This window comes from Leptopilina boulardi, unplaced genomic scaffold, assembly GCF_019393585.1.
Source record: "Leptopilina boulardi isolate dan_hultmark-lab unplaced genomic scaffold, ZJU_Lbou_2.1 LbouV2_165, whole genome shotgun sequence".
Taxonomy (NCBI): Eukaryota; Metazoa; Arthropoda; class Insecta; order Hymenoptera; family Figitidae; genus Leptopilina; species Leptopilina boulardi.
This window is the reverse complement of record NW_026137713.1, coordinates 859,931-877,441: the sequence shown is the minus strand read 5'-3', so window position 1 is coordinate 877,441 and position 17,511 is coordinate 859,931. Positions and strand designations below refer to the sequence as shown.

The window sequence follows — 17,511 nt, the reverse complement described above, 5'->3', positions numbered from 1 at the left end:
AACTGGAATTTTGTTAGCGAAGTCTTTTGTTTTGTTTTTTTTTTTGCTTTTGCTAAAAGGAAAAATTGTAGCGAAAATCTTAATTAAAATATGTTTTTTGTTTGAGAAACTATATCCACGAGTTTTTCCGGTCCAAAAGTGGAAGCAAACTTTGCCCGAAGGAGTTTAGTTTTGGTTATAGATTAGTTTGCCACACGAGTTGTTGGCTCCAAGTTTAAAAGTTTGGGTTTCAATTTAGAAAGACAACAATTCCTTTTTCTAAAATTTAAATCTGAAAACAAATTTTCTAACGGATAAAAAAAAAAAAGAAAGTAATCGATAAAAAAATGAATCTTGTTTGAGGTTTTGTTTGGAGAATTTTTAAAGTTTATACCATCAGACGATTCCATGAATAGAACCTGATCTTGCCGCATCAGTTGATGTGCACTTTTTTTCTGATCACCTTATATTGCCAAACGCCTTGGCGGAAAAAAAAAAAATTTTCGAAAGGGTATATAACCAACGTGCCATGAGATTGGCGCACTGCAGAAAGACACGGGGGGGGGGGGGGGTTTATAAACGCAAGCCGATTGAACACGGTGCATCGGAACTGCATCGGATTCTTTGCCGCCTTTTTAGACTGCGCCTTTGATGTAAAATCAATGATGGTATTTTTCCTCTAACAGTATGTATATTCTATATTATTTCGGACCAAAGTTTTTATTTGGAATTTTCAAAAATATATAATTTAAAAAATTCGAATTAAGAAAATTTGTCGAGTTCAAAAGGGAAAGATATCGGATCAAATAAGAATGAAACCACATCAAGAGATCCTATTACAGATAAGGAGTCGGTAAGGCTTCCATTTGAAGATGTGTGACCAATGTCAACCATGGAACGTTAGCCCCTCGATATCGTCACACACTATCCACAGCTTGTATGATTTCTAATCTCATTTGATAGAAAAAGAAAACACGATTAAGAAATTCAGACATTTTGAGCGTACAATTTTTCCTAATGACAAAAACAGTTTTTTTTTTTTAAATTTTTGGTTTTATTGAAATTTTATTAGCATAAGATTCTTGCATTAGAAAGTATTTCCTTAACCACAGTGCACTCGTCGACGTTGACGCCAATGCATCTCAGGAAGGCGAAGCTGATGTTCTTCTGGGTGAGGTATCCGTCCTCAGCTGTCCTCAAGATGTACTTCCCCGACATCAAATTCAACAAAAATAACACCGCACAGCTGGTCAAGTGGTTTTCCAACTTTCGGTGAGTAACATTTTTTTTTTTTCATTTATAATCGTTGCGATCTTTATGGAAATGAGAACGAGGTTTTCGTTAAAATGACCCGCGACCACTCCCTTTAACAGAGTAGTGCGCAAACAGAGAACCCAAGAGAATCTCAATGGGTGTGTCTGAATCTTAATTACCCTCCCCTGAGTAGTTGGATAAGTAACGTGCGGCTACATATCGCGACAGGTAGCAAGTTATATACATATGAACAGGCATTAGTATGATTATAATTAGACTGAGTACTTCCAGATCCAAGATACAAACCCTTCTTTGTTACCTCAAGTTCTCATTATTTCTTATAATTTTTTTAATAGATATTCCATTATAGGATCAAAATTTGCAATTTTGTTGATATTCCCAATATTCATCCTAACATCTACTCAACCTGTTTGATTTGTCAGATTAATTGATAGGGGATTATATTTGATGGATGATTAAATCAGAGATAATTCTCCGAATTGATTGAAGGATATATATGCGTCTTTGAAGAACATCAAACGAGCTAGAGGTTTTGGAATGATTTCTTGTCTTTTTGTTTGAAGGTAATGACCGTCCGTTGAAACGGTCCCTTGTCATTTAAAAGCACGCTCGTTACCCTCCAACCCTATGTCGCCTTCCCTTGTTCCTTCACTGGCTAATCACGTAAGGGTTTAACGGGGTTTTTCCTCATCGTTTTCTAGCCAGGCGTTGTCGAGCGTGCTCGATCTGATAGCCTAATGCACGGCTTCCTATGCGGAAATGCCTTTCCAACATTATTTTATATATACACCTCTATATAAACTGTACTTTTTTTTTTTTGTCACGTAAATTCATTCTTAAATTATTAACATTTCGTTTCCTCGAAACGAAACGAAATTTTCTTAATAACATTTTGTCTTATAAAAAAAAGGAACTTCCTGTTTTTTTTTGAGGGAGAATTGTCAGAATTAGAAATTCCCACCTTAAAGATATGTCGCATCTAATATATTATTGACAACGTTTTGTCGAATAAGGCCTTCGCGGATTGGGGTCGTTGAGGATGGGGTTTGGGGGGGGGGGAAAGTGAACTCAACTGTGGTTAGTCTGTTTATCAGATCTCACGACAGGACACGCGACTCAAACTAAAATATGATCATATCTTTTCGGATGGAAGAAATTTTATGTCTAATGGACAATATAAACACTCACACTATTCTACTTTTTTATGAAATATAAATTTTTTCGATAATTTCTTCCTTAATTGATCTCTTTTTATCTATATCAAAAAAAAAAATTGGTTAATTTTAAAAATTCTAGAAGTATTTGACAATAAAAAGCTTTGCTTCCTCCTTCGAAGCATTTCTTATCACTTACTCATCGTGAATATTACCCTATAATAGCACTTCGTAAAGGGTAGGCGTAATGACAAGGTAATTTTCTAAACACAAATTTCCTCTTCCTGTTCTTATCTATTCGGTCGCATATACACACGTGACACACGCATATATACCCTTCTTCTTTTTCTTTTAGATATATAGAGACCTTCGTGTTTACCGGTAAATGTATTACGGCTATTTGTTCCTTGAAATTTTATTTCACCTTGTGGAAACAATATATATGTATCTTTTCTACGAAGAATAGTAAAATTCGATCTTTTTTTTTGAAATTTTAATTTTTAATAAAATTTAAAAAAAAAATCGATTAAGTTTTTAATCAAACGAATGTCTAGTTGTAAAAAAAGAAGAATTTCTTGGAAATTGGTTTTTCCTTTGCAGTTGTGAAGCAAACAGAAAGCACTTATGTGCGAGTAAAAAAAAAAAAAAAGGCAAAAGAGAGAGAGGGTCCAATTAAAAAGCGACGTAGGCGGTTTACCGAAATCTTGACAACAAACGAGCCGAGAGGCAATCTCCACACACGGGCCGAGAGTGTGCTTTCTCCTAGGCGGATGTTTTTTAATCCCACAAGATTGCAGTATGTACAGGGTGGCCGGAAAGGTGGAAAGGCATTATAAAAAAAAGGGCCATTTAGCGTAAAGGCGCGCATAGACGGCGACAATCACGCGTGGATATTATCTGCCTCTTATATATATATATATATATTATGCCTCGGATACTGGTCCATATACGAAAAAAAAAAAATCTTTTATTGCCAGAGAAAAAGCCTGCTCGAGTGGGCGCGTGGAGAAAATTCGTGCCTTGAGGTACCTGCGCGGTTATACAGCATCCCATATATTCACTAACACGAGGACCATTCACTGAGCCATTCTCTTCATACTGAAGAGCCATGTGAGCTTCCGGGCGCGCACTGCCGGAAGGATCTAAAGTAGTCTTGTAATTATTATACTCTCCTAATGTCTCTCGTATCATATAGTTTTTCCATCTCCTTCATCTTCTTTTTTATTTTTATTTCATCCCTTGAAAAAAAAAAGAAATTGACTTTCAAATATAAAAAAAAAAATTTTCTTACACGTCTCTGAGACATATATAGTTGGTCCTCATTTCTCCCGAGACCCTCCAAAAAGAAAGAAGGGATCCTGGCGAAATGAGCAAGTACGAAATCCTTTGAGACAAAAGCTTTTGAAACCTCAAGAAGGAGGAGTGCGGGGTTAGTGAGAAAAGGGGTAGACGCAGGATGTATCGCGCTTCCGCATTTCAAAATACCTTCCACTGATGAAAAGAAGAAAACTTTGACTTTTCGGGCCGCGCGGTCTTCTTCTTTTTTTTTCTCTCTCTCTCTCTCTCTATTTGCGTATGTATTCCTTGTCGTTTTCTATTTTTTTTTTTTTTACCTTTTTCTCTTCTTCAAGGAAAATGAGAGGTAAAGAAACTAAGAGCCCTCGATGTTTACAAAGAAAAGTCCTTCGCATTTATCTTGCGCGTACATATCTCGAGAAACTTCTTAATTAAAAACTCACTGCACCGCACAATGGAGTGCCAACTCTTTGAGCATCCGACTTTTGTATACTTTCTACTTTTCGATTTCTCAAATAATAATTGATATACAAATTGTTTTAAATTAAAAAAAAAAAATTATTTTTTTTTTTTTTTTGGAATAGGTCCCCACGTAAATAGATATATAACGAGTACGACGGGACCAATAAAAATTGATTTTGAAGATTATTTCGAGAGAAGAAAAAATCCACTTTAAGTTGAAGGCCGCGCGTATAATGTGCCCCATGAAGCGAGGCGGAACCCTACACGTTGGTTTCTCCGCGTAAACGGCAGTCACTTAATTAAAAATTACTTAATTACGTTCTTGGCACTAATTAGTGGCGCTTGACTCTCTCTCTCTCTCTCTCTTGGTCGTATAACTCAATCTTTTTTTCCACCCCTGATCCAACTTTTTTTTCTTTTTTTTTTTCTCATTCCTTTCCTGAGAACCCCTCGTCCGTTGTGACTATATATGCTTTACCTCAACTTTTCCTACAGGTTTTTCTTTTTCAAGCAACAGCACAATTTCAACTTGTCTTATGTGGCTACAATTTTTCCTTCTGCATCATCATTTTCAAAGACATTTTTCATAAAGGCAAAAAACCTCAAATAAAACTCTTTCTCTCTCTCTCTATATATATATATATATTTTCAAGCGGACGTGTTGTATTCTTTCTTAATTCTCAGAAATTTCATTATTTTTTTTCATTCTCTTCTTAGGGGCTAGACATGTTTGTGTATATATAATTATTTACAGAAAAGAAAAAACTTGAGGACTTTTCTCATATTTTTGGAAAAAAATATTTCCTGGTCCTAAACTAATTAAGAAGTAATGCATTTTTCTTTTCTCTAAAGATTAAAAACTTCCATTTTTTTTTTTTATGAAAGAAAAACCATAATTTCTATTTATGAAGCAATAATGTACCGCAGTCTCTTTATCGGCAGATTTTTTTAATTTCTGTCTATAGAACGTGGCGCCACCTACGAGGCACATTTTCGTTATAGTTCGAAATAAGCAAAAGTGGCGTCACCTATGAGGCACTTTTTCGTTGCAGTTAAAAATGAGCGAAAGTGGCGCCACCTACGAGGCACATTTTTGTTGCAGTTCAAAATGAACAAAAGTGGCGCTATTTACGGCAAATTTTCGTCAAAGTTCGAAATGAGTGAAAGTGGCGCCACCTACGAGGCATATGTTCGTTACAGTTCAAAAAAAAGCGAAAGTGGCGCCACCTACGAGGCACATTTTTGTCGCAGTTCAAAATGAACAAAAGTGGCGCCACCTACGTCAAATTTTCCTTAAAGTTCGAAATGAGCGAAAGTAGCGCCACCTACGAGGCAAATTTTTCTATCAACAATTAGTTAACCTCAAAAATAGGCGATAATTTTTTTTTGAAGAAGGTCCCATTCTAAAATTAAAACTCTAATCGGTGAAGAAATATGGATGATGGGAGGAGGGTGGGGGTGGGGTGAAAGCAAAGCTGGACAGCCAATCCCGGAAGGCTGATGCAACGGGGTTCTTGCTGTCGCAGCAACATCTCATGCACAGAGCGTTCCTTTTCCAATTTTTTGATAATGAACACAAGTACGAGAAACAAGGGGTATTGGTTGGGCGACAGACAATGCGGTGGCCGCAGGGCTATCGCGGGAGGAACAGCGTAGTATTTTATATATATATATATATATATATATATGTATAGGGGATGAGGTTTTTTTTTTTTTTTTCGAAAGAGGGGACTCGAGCGCAAGAGGAGCTGAGCGCAACCTGAAAAGGGAGAAAAGGCGAGGTGCACAGGATTCAGAGCGACTTTAAGCATCGCCATTGCAAGGCTAATCCCGCGCTATGAGCTGCTACTTTTGCAATACTTTTGGTACACTCAGTTTCAAATATCTATATATTCAAATAAATCTCAAAAATTCATCTAAAATCTTTTAAAATTACATTACATATTCATTGTTTCAAATTTTTAATTAATGAAATCGATTTGGAATAAGAAAAGATTAGAAAAAAAAAAAAAAAATTGAGAGAAAATATTTTTATTTAAAATTGATCCTTCCTCCCGTGAAGAAATTTTGCCAGGGACCAGATCGGGGCCAAATCAGCTTGCCCTATTAGGGAATGAAACGCAGTGCTTGATGTGGCTCTGATTAGAAAATCCATATTTTCTGGTCGCCCTGATTTGCCCCTGATTAGATGCTCAAAATTAGTACCGATAAAGAAATTTTTACTTCTCTTTATTAATGATTCAACAATTTAATTATTATTTTTTTTTTTTTTTGCTCCTAAACGATAGAGGAAAAATGAACGACTCTTTTGTGAATAAAAATTGACGAGCTCATTAATCCGGGTAGAATTTTTTTTTTTCCCGGAAAGATTTGAAAAAAATGTATTTTCTTTAGTCTAATGCGTAAAAACGTTAGGGAGACAGTCAATCGGCTTTGCGAAAAAATGTTGGAATGATAATATTTCAGTGTCCCGCCCTAATCGGCTTTGTATTCGCCGCGATGGCGGAAAGTAGAAAGGGGTAACATTCTCTCTCTCTCTCTCTCTCTCTCTCTCTCTCTCTCTCTCTCTCTCTCACTCACGCCCTTTCCACAATTCCTCACTGCCGCGCTCCATGAAGGATTTAATTTGCAACCGACGGCGAAAAACATTTTTTAACAAAATTTACTGCCTCAGCTTCAATAGCAGAGGGATTTTATTGAGTAAAGGATCGAATCCTCTTTTATTTAACCCATTGAAAGGGGGAAAAAAAAAATTGTTACAAAAGTCCCAATTAATGGTCAAAAAAAAAAAAATCGAAAATCAAGAAAATCATTGCAATGGAAAAAAAAATTTCACAAAGAGAAAATATTTGAGTTATCAAAATTTGTGATAGAGAGTATGAAGTGAAACTTAAAAATATACTCTCATGAGAGAGACAGAAAAAAAATATATATATATAATACGTTTAGGCTCGATGGAAGTTGCTTGGAAATTCACAATGCGACACGTTCAGTTCTCTCGTGAGATTTCAAGTGTCGAATTGGAAATGCAGGAATCGGCGTGAAATTGCTACACATTTCGGCCAACATTTATCCATAGTTCAGTCTCTCGCGGGGGTAACGTTCGGCTGGACAGCGACTCTGAATTGATTTCATTTGAAAACCCTCTCTCTCTCTCTCTCTCTCTCTTTGGCCAAACCCTTCTCTCTTTCTGCTTGTTGGCCGTTCACCCCCTGTTCTCTCTATCTCTCTTCCGATTTCAACCCGGGGTCTCTTTCACTGAAAACGCATCACACTGCAGACCTCGAAAAATTCTCAATTTAAAATCTACATTCAACTAGCAGTAAATAATTTTTCCTTCAGTTATCTTTGTTTTAATTCCAATTTTTTATTTTTCATTTCGCAAAATGCGTATCCATCATTTCATTTTCCATCGTGACAAAGTATTTTTTTTCTGACCAAAATTGAATTAAACAACAATAATAATAATGATAAAAAATTTTGGATATCCTTGGTAGACCTTGTCGTGTTGGCGGGGCTTTTCACTAAAAAAAAAAAACATTCAAAAGATTGGTTCCCTGAACTAATTAACCGCATAAAAAACGTGGACTCATTTTTGTTGCAGTTTAAAATTAGACATTGAACGTGGCGCCACCTATGAGGCACTTCAAAATGAGTCAAACGACGTAGAGTGGCGCCACCTACGAGACACATTTTTGTTACAGTTAAAAATGAACAAAAATGGCGCCACCTACGAGGCACATTTTCGCTTCAGTTAAAAATGAACAAAAGTGGCGCCACCTACGAGGCACATTTTTGTTAATGTTCGAAATGAGCGAAAGTGGCGCCAGCTACGAGGCACTTCAAAATGAGTCAAACGACATAGAGTGGCGCCACCTACGAGGCATATTTTCGCTACAGTTAAAAATAAACAAAAGTGGCGCTATCTACGAGGCACATTTTCGCTACAGTTAAAAATGAACAAAAGTGGCGCTATCTACGAGGCACATTTTCGTTAAAGTTTGAAATGAGCGAAAGTGGCGCCACCTACGAGGCACATTTTTGTTTGCCCTTCATTCCAAGAGGATAATACCGCCACTGATTCTGATTGAGTGAAAGCTTCGATAATTTTTTGTTTTTAGCAATCGAAGATCTCGATACCAAAAAAAAAAAATACGGTTTACATTATTCAGAATAACAAATTAAATTATATCCATACTTTTTTAAAATTATAAATGTCAAAAGGCAAAAATTTTAAAAAGAAAAAAAAAAATTTATATAAGTACGGAAAATGACAATTCAATATAATATAAAGTCAGGAGAATTTGATATTTTTGTCACTAAAAACGATATGAGATAAATTGCATCTGTCTCTTGCATATATGGAAACTCCGCAAGGCCGCAGATCAAACGCTTTTTGGTTCATGACTGTTTTCCCTTTCGCGTCGTTCTCTAATTAAACCGTCATTTAATATATATATATAGTAAATTTTCAAAATTTTTCCAAAAAGTTCAAGTAAACGATAAAATTCTTATCTTTTATAAATTCTGTCAATATATTATGAAAATAAGAGAATTGGGTTTTTGAGCATTCAACAAAGAAACCTATTTTGCAAAGTGCTTCGTCATTGCTCTTCAGAAAATAGATCGCGTTCTTACGAGTCGCAATATTGGGGAATGATTTCGATTTATAAAGAAGGGGGAAGGGGGAATATGTCGTCGTTTAAATACAGTTATACAACGTCGTATGTAAATCGCCCATATGTCAAGTTATACCTCCTAAGTGTTCCGAAAGCAAAACCACTCATGCGGGTGGCGTAGCAAGTTACTACGACTATCTTAGGGACTATTATACGGGCTACAAGTAGGCCGTCGAAAATTCATTGTCGTCAGGCGATTAACCTCACAACTGTCCTCGTCTTTTTAGAATATTTTTTTTTTTTTTTTTTTACAAATACACTTTCTGTATTCTCTTTTCTTTTCTCAATTTTCTTATTTTTTAATTTTCGAAAATTATTTCAAAAAAAAAAAAAATCTATTTACAATATAAGTAGACTCGCATCCCTTAGAGGACTTAACACCCTTATATATATAGCTAACCCACTGCCCCACTGGCATCAGAGTTTGGCCCCCTCAAAACCATTCTCTCCGCCTCCGTGTGTAACGGTCGCCAAATAGATCCGATCATGCGATGATCTCACGATCTTTTTTTTTTTTTTTTTTTTTTTTCGTGGAGGAGCAAAATAGAAAAGAGATATATAGGGATGCATCTAAGGTCCAGGGTTGTTAATCTCCCTTTCAACATTTTTTTTTTTTTTACCCCCTTCATCACCCCCACTCTCACCTTCATTATATATTACAAAGAATCTATCGATCTATTTTTCTTTTATGACTATATAGGTGCGTGTATATATATTATGCGAGTAGTGGCGCTAATTTATTTTCTACGCCACTGATGCTTGTCCTTTTTTTTTTCCATAATTTTTCTCCTCGACTTATTTTTCACTATTTATAGGCTGTAGAATTTATTGTTGATCAAGATAAAGTAAACAAAATATTGTTTGCCGATAAAAGTATAGGTATACTAAATTATTAAAATCAAAATTTAGTTTATTTCAATTCACTTACGAATATAATTTTGTCAAAAATAAAAAAAAAAAATCTGAACTCAAAATAAGTATAATGTATGTAAATTTGAAATTGCAACAAAAATATACCTCGTAGATGGCGCCACTTTTGCTCTTTTTCAACTGCAACCAAAAAATGCCTCGTAGGTGGCGCCATTTTCGCTCATTTTTAACTGTAACGAAAAAATGCCTCGTAGGTGGCGCCACTTTTGCTCATTTTGGAAGTGAAACAAAAATGTGCCTCGTAGGTGGCGTCACTTTTATTCATTTTGGAAGTGATACGAAAAAGTGCCTCGTAGATGGCGCCACTTTCGCTTCTTTTTAACTGCAACGAAAAAATGCCTCGTAGGTGGCGCCACTTTTGCTTTTTTTTAACAGCAACGAAAAAGTGTCTCATATGTGGCGCCACTTTCGCTCCTTTTTAACTGCAACGAAAAAATGCCTCGTAGGTGGCGCCACTTTTGCTCTTTTTTAACAGCAACGAAAAAGTGTCTCATATGTGGCGCCACTTTCGCTCCTTTTTAACTGCAACGAAAAAATGCCTCGTAGGTGGCGCCACTTTTGCTCTTTTTTAACAGCAACGAAAAAGTGTCTCATATGTGGCGCCACTTTCGCTCCTTTTTAACTGCAACGAAAAAATGCCTCGAAGGTGGCGCCAATTTCTCACATTTTTAACTGCAACCAAAAAATGCTTCGTAAGTAGTGACACTTTCGCTTATTTTTAACTGCAACGAAAAAGTGCCTCATAGGTGGCGTCACTTTCATTCATTTTGAAAGTGAAACGAAAAAGTGCCTCGTAGGTGGCGCTACTTTCGCTCCTTTTTAACTGCAACCAAAAAATGCCTCGTAGGTGGCGCCACTTTCGTTCATTTTTAACTGCAACGCAAAAGTGCCTCATAGATGGCGCCATTTTCGCTCATTTTGGAAGTGAAACGAAAATGTGCCTCGTATGTGGCGCCACTTTTGCTTTTTTTTTTTAATTGCAACCAAAATGAAGCACTAAAATATATAACCTGGAATAGATATATATATATACCTGTGGCTGTAAAAATTTTTTTTTCTTATAATAAAATTTTCTAGATTGTTTTTATATATAGCTATAATTTTAATATGCGAATTTCGCAAGTGAAATTGCAACTCTCTCTCCCTCTCAGGTTGAGAGTTGCATTGCCTTTCGTGAATTTCTTTCTGTTGCTCATTCTCGCGCACTCGGACGAATCGGCTCGACGTAATATGGTTTAGCATGGCATGACAGGAGGCAAACTTGACAACAAAGAATTATTGATTTTTTCTCAGCGAGTTGCCGGGCGGTTGAGCGGTCCCGGATGGGGTATTCGACAAAGGATGTTTTCCGTGTCCCTAACCTAGGCAACCCTTCTCCTACGCTCTTTCTCTCTCTGTCTCTCTCTCTCTCTCTCTTTCTCTCTGCGTATATATACGTTTGTCTCGCTACTGTGTGTCCCTCCGAGAATATGGAAGTAAGTTCAGACATTATATACATAAATATATGCCGTTCCTTCTTTTATGTTGCTTAACTACCTCATTGTCAGCTTCGGGAGGGGGGGAACCAAATTTTAAAATCATATAATTGATTTGCAAAAATATTTATCTAAAACAACCCCCACAGCATCGGATATTTAAGGATATCCCCGGGGACATCCTGCGGGTTATCCATTTGCTTGTGTCGGTTTGGATATCCTGGGACATCCAAACCGCCGCAATGCAATGGATATCCCCAGGATGTCCTAGGGATATCCTTAAATATCCGATGCTGTGAGGGAACGAATTATTTTACTGTAATTTAAATTTTATACTTTGTTTCAATTAAATATTTCGCTATTCTAATAGTGAAACACTATTATACTTTTCGGTGAATATTTTGATTATTTAATCGAAGATCATTTGTTGTGAGAAAGAAAAAAAAAATGCAGTGAGAACACATCAGAGACGTAGGGTGAAAAATAGGACATGGGGGGGGGTGCAAAACCGTTGGCAAAAAGGAGGGGTGGACCGCGGCTATTCAAGAGTAAAACCGTTCAAAGCAGCTGCCCCCTCAAGAGTATATAGTAAAATACACAAACCACCCATTTTTTTTTTTTTTTCTTAAACAAAAAACCGAGTCAAAAAAAAAAAAAATGTTCTTAGGTAACAGGTTCTAATTTTTATCTAGTGATCCTTGTTGAATTTTAGAACTATTTTGATATATTATTTTGAAGATTAGTAACCGGTTAAAAAAAAAGAAGTTTGGCAAGCTCAGAAGAGAATGAGAAAGCAGCTTTAAGGCAGCCAGATGTACTACGGGGGGGTAAAAACGTAGGGGGTAGACGAAGTACTCATTGTAAGATCGGCGCGTGCGGCACGCGGCTCCCCTTTTGCTCTCTCTCTCTCTCTCTCTCCTTCTCTTTTTCTCTTCAGTTTCTGTCACGTCTGGTCCCTTCTCACACATGAACTTTCTAGTTCGTGGACCCCTGTTCTTCGTTCTCTCCCTTCTTTTATAAAAGGGCGGCAGCCAGTCAATTCGGGGCCCAGAAAACACATGATTGTCGGAGGCACATCTGCCATACGATCGCGTTCGATTGTCCGAGGCTTAGAAAACTTGTCCATGAAAAAAAAAAAGTGGCTTAACAGAGCGCAGGGTGATGACGAGACAACCCAGAGATTGAGAAGGGTCCAAGAGCGCATCACCCAAAAAAAAAAAAGGTTTTCATTACTCCGAATATTAAATTACAGTATAGTTGACTCCTCACCCTTTCTTCAAGGATTTTGGGAGTATTTTACATTTTAGTAATTAATACAGTAGATATAAAATTTTTTTTTTATTAATATATATGGAAAATTTGCAAACGTAAAATGAATACCCTTTTTGGTTCTGTGTTCGGATTCTCTGCCTTTGCTTCTTTTACCCTCGCCTTCTCTAAACCCTTATATATATAGCTATAAAAATACCATAATTGCTGCTACCGCCATGAAATAGAATCAAGTAATCACTTGTTAACTTGTATTTTAATTACATTCCCCCCCTCTCTCTCTCTCTCTTTTTTTTCTCACTTAGATTTTGTGGTATATATATACTTCTCTGATGGCGTTAAAGTGTTAATTACTAATTAAGAAGGGTGTAACATCAAGACCCTGTGCGACACCTTTTTTTAACGCGCCCTCTGAATATATACTCACACTTACGCTCTGCTGGACAAACATCTTTTTAAAAGATCTTAATAGAATTAATTCTCTTCAATTAAATTTGCCGTGAGATTTTTTAATTGGCAATATTTTCTAATTGTTACCTAGAATCTAGTTTTTAGAGTTTGTCAAATAACCGTTAGAAAAAAAAGAGAGGGGGGGGGCTGAGATTCGTTTCTTGAATGTAAGACGAGAATCTCAACGAGTCAGGGGTGAAACGACTTTTAGCCATATATATATATATACTTCTAACGGTATATTTCTTCACCCCTCAAATGGGAATTTTTTTGCTACTAAAAAATCAGAAAGTTAACTAATTTAAAAAAAAAAAAAATTTCCTTCTTCGTTAAATTGAAAAGATGCATTGTCATTTAGAAAGAGGTTGGAAAGCATTCTTGTTCCTCTTATCGGCAACGAAGCGTCTCGTAATTAGATGCTAATAATCACACCCTCGTGGAATCTCTATCAATTCTTCCCCCCCCCCCACCCACCCCTTAACGAAAACCCCAAGGCAGTGAAGAGGCTTATTATTATTCTAATTATACACAATACGATAATGAATGACTCCGCGAACTCGTTGGGCCTCTCTCTCTCTTTATCCTTCGCATCTCTCTTGAGGTTGCTCTTCTTCGTTCGAAGAGTGGCAATTCTAGCACTCGGCTCTTTTTTTTTTTTGTCCTACTCAAAACCTAGTCTCTATCTCCCTTGCACTCTTACAATCCCATTATGCGACATCTCTCTCTGTCTCCAAGAGTGTCTGTTTTAATTAGGCACTTGGCGAAATATGAAGATATATATATGACAGCAATCCAAATTCCTATATACTTGGCGATTCGACGAACCTCAATGCTGTTCGATGGGTGGATGAATAAGGATTATATAGACGCGCAGGTGACATATGTCGAGGGCAATGCAATGTGTGACTGGTTAGATGAAGGGTTACGTTTGTCGAAGAGGCTGCGAATGAAGAGGGACCAACTCCTCATATATATATATATTTCTCCGCACTTGTGAATTTACAGTCTTTTTGAGATTAACTAAATAAAAGAGCTGCCTTTTGCTTATAAAATTACCAACACTGATTTTGGTGCGGCAAATGTCAGACCTGTTTTTTGATATGTTTTTTCATGCTGAACACAAATCCGTAAACGAAAAGTTCCTATTAGCTCTAGTTTTTGAGAAAAACGGATTTTAAATGCGTTCAAAAATCGCGTTTTTGGCTAACTTTGAGTACCTCTAGCACTGAAAAGGTCGTAGAACCTTCCACTTGGGCTTAATGTTTCAACTATTATTCCCCAAAAATGACCTATGTTGCAACCATAACCTCAAAGTCATTTGTTATCCATTTTTGATTCGCAAATATTAATTTTGTAAAAGTTTGAGCGCATACCTCTAGCAAAGAAAAAAGGATCATAGAATACCATTTATTTGAACTTAAAATAAAGTTTCAACTTTAACCTAAAAATTATATTATTCACTAATAACCACAAAATTGTTGGTAACCAGACATTTAACTACAGAACTTATTTGGTAATATTTGAATAACTAGTCATAATAAAACCAAAGGTGAGTGAATCAAAAATGGATAACAAATGACTTTGAGGTTATGGTGCAAGATAGGTCATTTTTGGGGATAATAGTTAAAACATTAAGCTTCAAATTAAGCCCAAGTGGAAGGTTCTACGACCTTTTGTTTCAGTGTTAGAGGTACTCAAAGTTAGTCAAAAACGCGATTTTTGAACATTTTAAAACCGTTTTTCTCAAAAACTAGAGCTGATAGGAAATTTTTGTTTACGGATTTTGTTGGCCTGAGTTATTATTATTTCTCAAAGATGTGTATTCAAAACTGATTTCTACAAAAAGGGGGTAGGGGAGAAAAAACTCCGAATTTAATAAAATCGTAACCAAATTGTAAATCGTAATCAAAATCATAACCAAAAATTAGAATCCAAAATCAGTAGTTTACCTATAAAACGTTTGCTGAACGAAGTCGAACGTGTGAAAAGAAATAATTTTTGACTTAATCATCATTGATCATGCACTGTAAGAAGAAAGTTACTAAAATAGTACCGATTTTAGGTATATATATCAAAGTAGTAATCAAATGACAATTTAGTATCTAAAGTTGGTATTAAATTAATACCTTTCGTTTTTCAATGTGTATTGATTTTGTGTAATTTTAATATTGTATGCATTTGTTCTGAATTGAAAATTATTAAAGGATTGACAATGAATACAATCATTGTGCCTCTAGAAGCAAAAATGCTATGACTAAAACAGTTTTCAGATGTTTTGTACAAAATATGCTATTGAATTAAGGCATAAAAATTATTGATTCTCAAGCATATGCTATAAAGAATTTTTAAAATATTATATAGATTTTATAGCATATTAAATTGGTAATTTTTCATCCCTTTTGATCTATTGATTCAATAGCCATAATATTTATAGATTCAAAATCCGTTTGAATTGAAATCCTATATATCTGTTTCACTGCAAAACGAAATATGTAATACCAACTTTAGATACACTAAATTATCATTTTGGTTCTATATTTTAATATCTAAAATCAGTACTATTTTAGTATACTAATGTTTTCAGTTTTAAAATGAAAAATAGAATTCTATTGGCATTTTTATCTATACGCTCACCAATATTGCGTCGAGTACAACTTTTTGTTTAATTTATAACAAATTTGTCTTGCCTCATAAACAGTCAGAAGCAATCTTAAAAATTGCTCGAGACACAAGAAAATGCAATTCCAGTGAACTGTGAAAATCTTGTTTTGAATTCCCTACGCAAGATCAACTCTCCCATGGGATTGATTCTACTTTAAGAGTAATGCATCTCAAAAAAATGGTTTTTTTTAAAATGAAATCATCCCTTGAGTATATATTTTTATTGGAATAAAAAATATTGATGGAAAAAGGTTTCTTCTGAATTGGCAGGTCAATAATTAGTAACAGTAGCTAATTAGTAATTAATAATTAATAATTAGTAATTAGTAATTAGTAATTAGTAATTAGTAATTTCTAATTAGTAATTAGTAATTTCTAATTAGTAATTAGTAATTACTAATTACTAATTAGGAAATAGGTATGGTTTGGCATTTAATTAACTTTTCTCTATATATTTGTTTGGAAGAATTTTTCTCTTCTGTCTTCTTAGCTCGTTACATGGAGGCGTTCGTCCCAACCCCTTTGAAATGTGGGCGACGTCGCGTGCTCTTTTTTTTCCAAGTGAACTCACCTTTAGAGTTGTGTGACGACGTTGAACGACAAGAGTGAATTTTTTTTTTTTTTTTCTCGCGTTGCACCTTTTTGCGCTCTCTCTTCAAGCTTTACGTCATCCCTACGCGCTCTTTAGTATATCGATCTTTAATTAATTAGTGGCAGGCGCACATATCTTGTACGTGTCTATCTTTACCGCATTACTATCTCAAAGACATATTGCAATATATATATATATATTTTTTTTTATATATAAATAGTTAACAATTGAAGTGAAAATTCTAACGTTTTTTTTTTTTGCATTTTTTTCTTTTTACAGAGAGTTCTACTACATTCAGATGGAAAAATACGCGAGACAAGCTGTATCGGAGGGTGTCAAGAATTCTGATGATCTTCGAGTTGGAGGTGATTCGGAAATCTATCGAGTTCTCAATCTTCACTACAACCGCAACAACCACATTGAGGTATGGGGTCCCCAGGTGCGCAAATGAAACTGAACACGCACAATGCTATTTTGATATTTCCCACTTGGCGAAAGATTCCGCCCGAAAGTGACCCCTATGGAGGTTCTATAAGAATTCCGCCGGAATTTCCAATGTAATTCCATTGGAGTTGCAAAGAATTTCCGATGGGATTCCGTCGGAACTTCCAATGTAATCCCATTGGAGTTGCAAAGAATTTCCGATGGGATTCCGACGGAACTTTCAACGTAATTCCATCGGAGTTCCAAAGAATTTCCGATGGGATTCCGATCAATTTTTATTTTCAAAAATTTTTAGAGTCCTAATTCCGTCGGAATTCCGTCGGAACTCCCCGAAAAGTGACCTCTGGAGGTTCTATGAGAATTCCGCCGGAACTTCCAACGTAATTCCGTCGGAGTTCCAAAGAATTTCCAATGGGATTCCAACGGAATTCCGATCAATTTTTTTTCTTCAAAATTTTTAGAGTCCTAATTCCGTCGGAACTCGCCGAAAAGTGACCCTTGGAGGTTTTATCAGAATTCCGCCGGAACTTTCAACGTAATTCCGTCGGAGTTCCAAAGAATTTCCAATGGGATTCCGATTAATTATTTTTTCAAAATTTTTAGAGTCCTAATTCCGTGACCCCTGGAGGTTCTATCAGAATTCCGCCGGAATTTCCAACATAATTCCGTTGGAATTCCAAAGAATTTCCGATGGGATTCCGATCAATTTTTTTTCCAATATTTTTAGAGTCCTAATTCTGTCGGAATCACATCGGAAATTCTTTGGAATTCCGACGGAATTACGTTGGAAGTTCCGGTGGAATTCTGATAGAACCTCAAGGGGGGCACTTTTCGTGGAATCTTTC

General features: G+C 35.9%; 1 protein-coding gene across 5 annotated transcripts in view; it reads left to right on the top strand.

Annotated features, from left to right (window-relative positions):
* Positions 1 to 17,511, top strand: part of LOC127277171 (homeobox protein prospero) — a 165,783-nt gene that overhangs the window by 125,482 nt on the left and 22,790 nt on the right. For 3 of the 5 annotated variants that reach the window (XM_051298038.1, XM_051298040.1, XM_051298039.1), the window contains exons 6-7: positions 1,097 to 1,251; positions 16,502 to 16,661. In XM_051298038.1, coding sequence (XP_051153995.1) covers positions 1,097 to 1,251; positions 16,502 to 16,661 — 315 coding nt within the window. The remainder of the gene's footprint in view (positions 1 to 1,096; positions 1,252 to 16,501; positions 16,662 to 17,511) is intronic. The other 2 variants (XM_051298041.1, XM_051298043.1) reach the window with 1 other exon arrangement.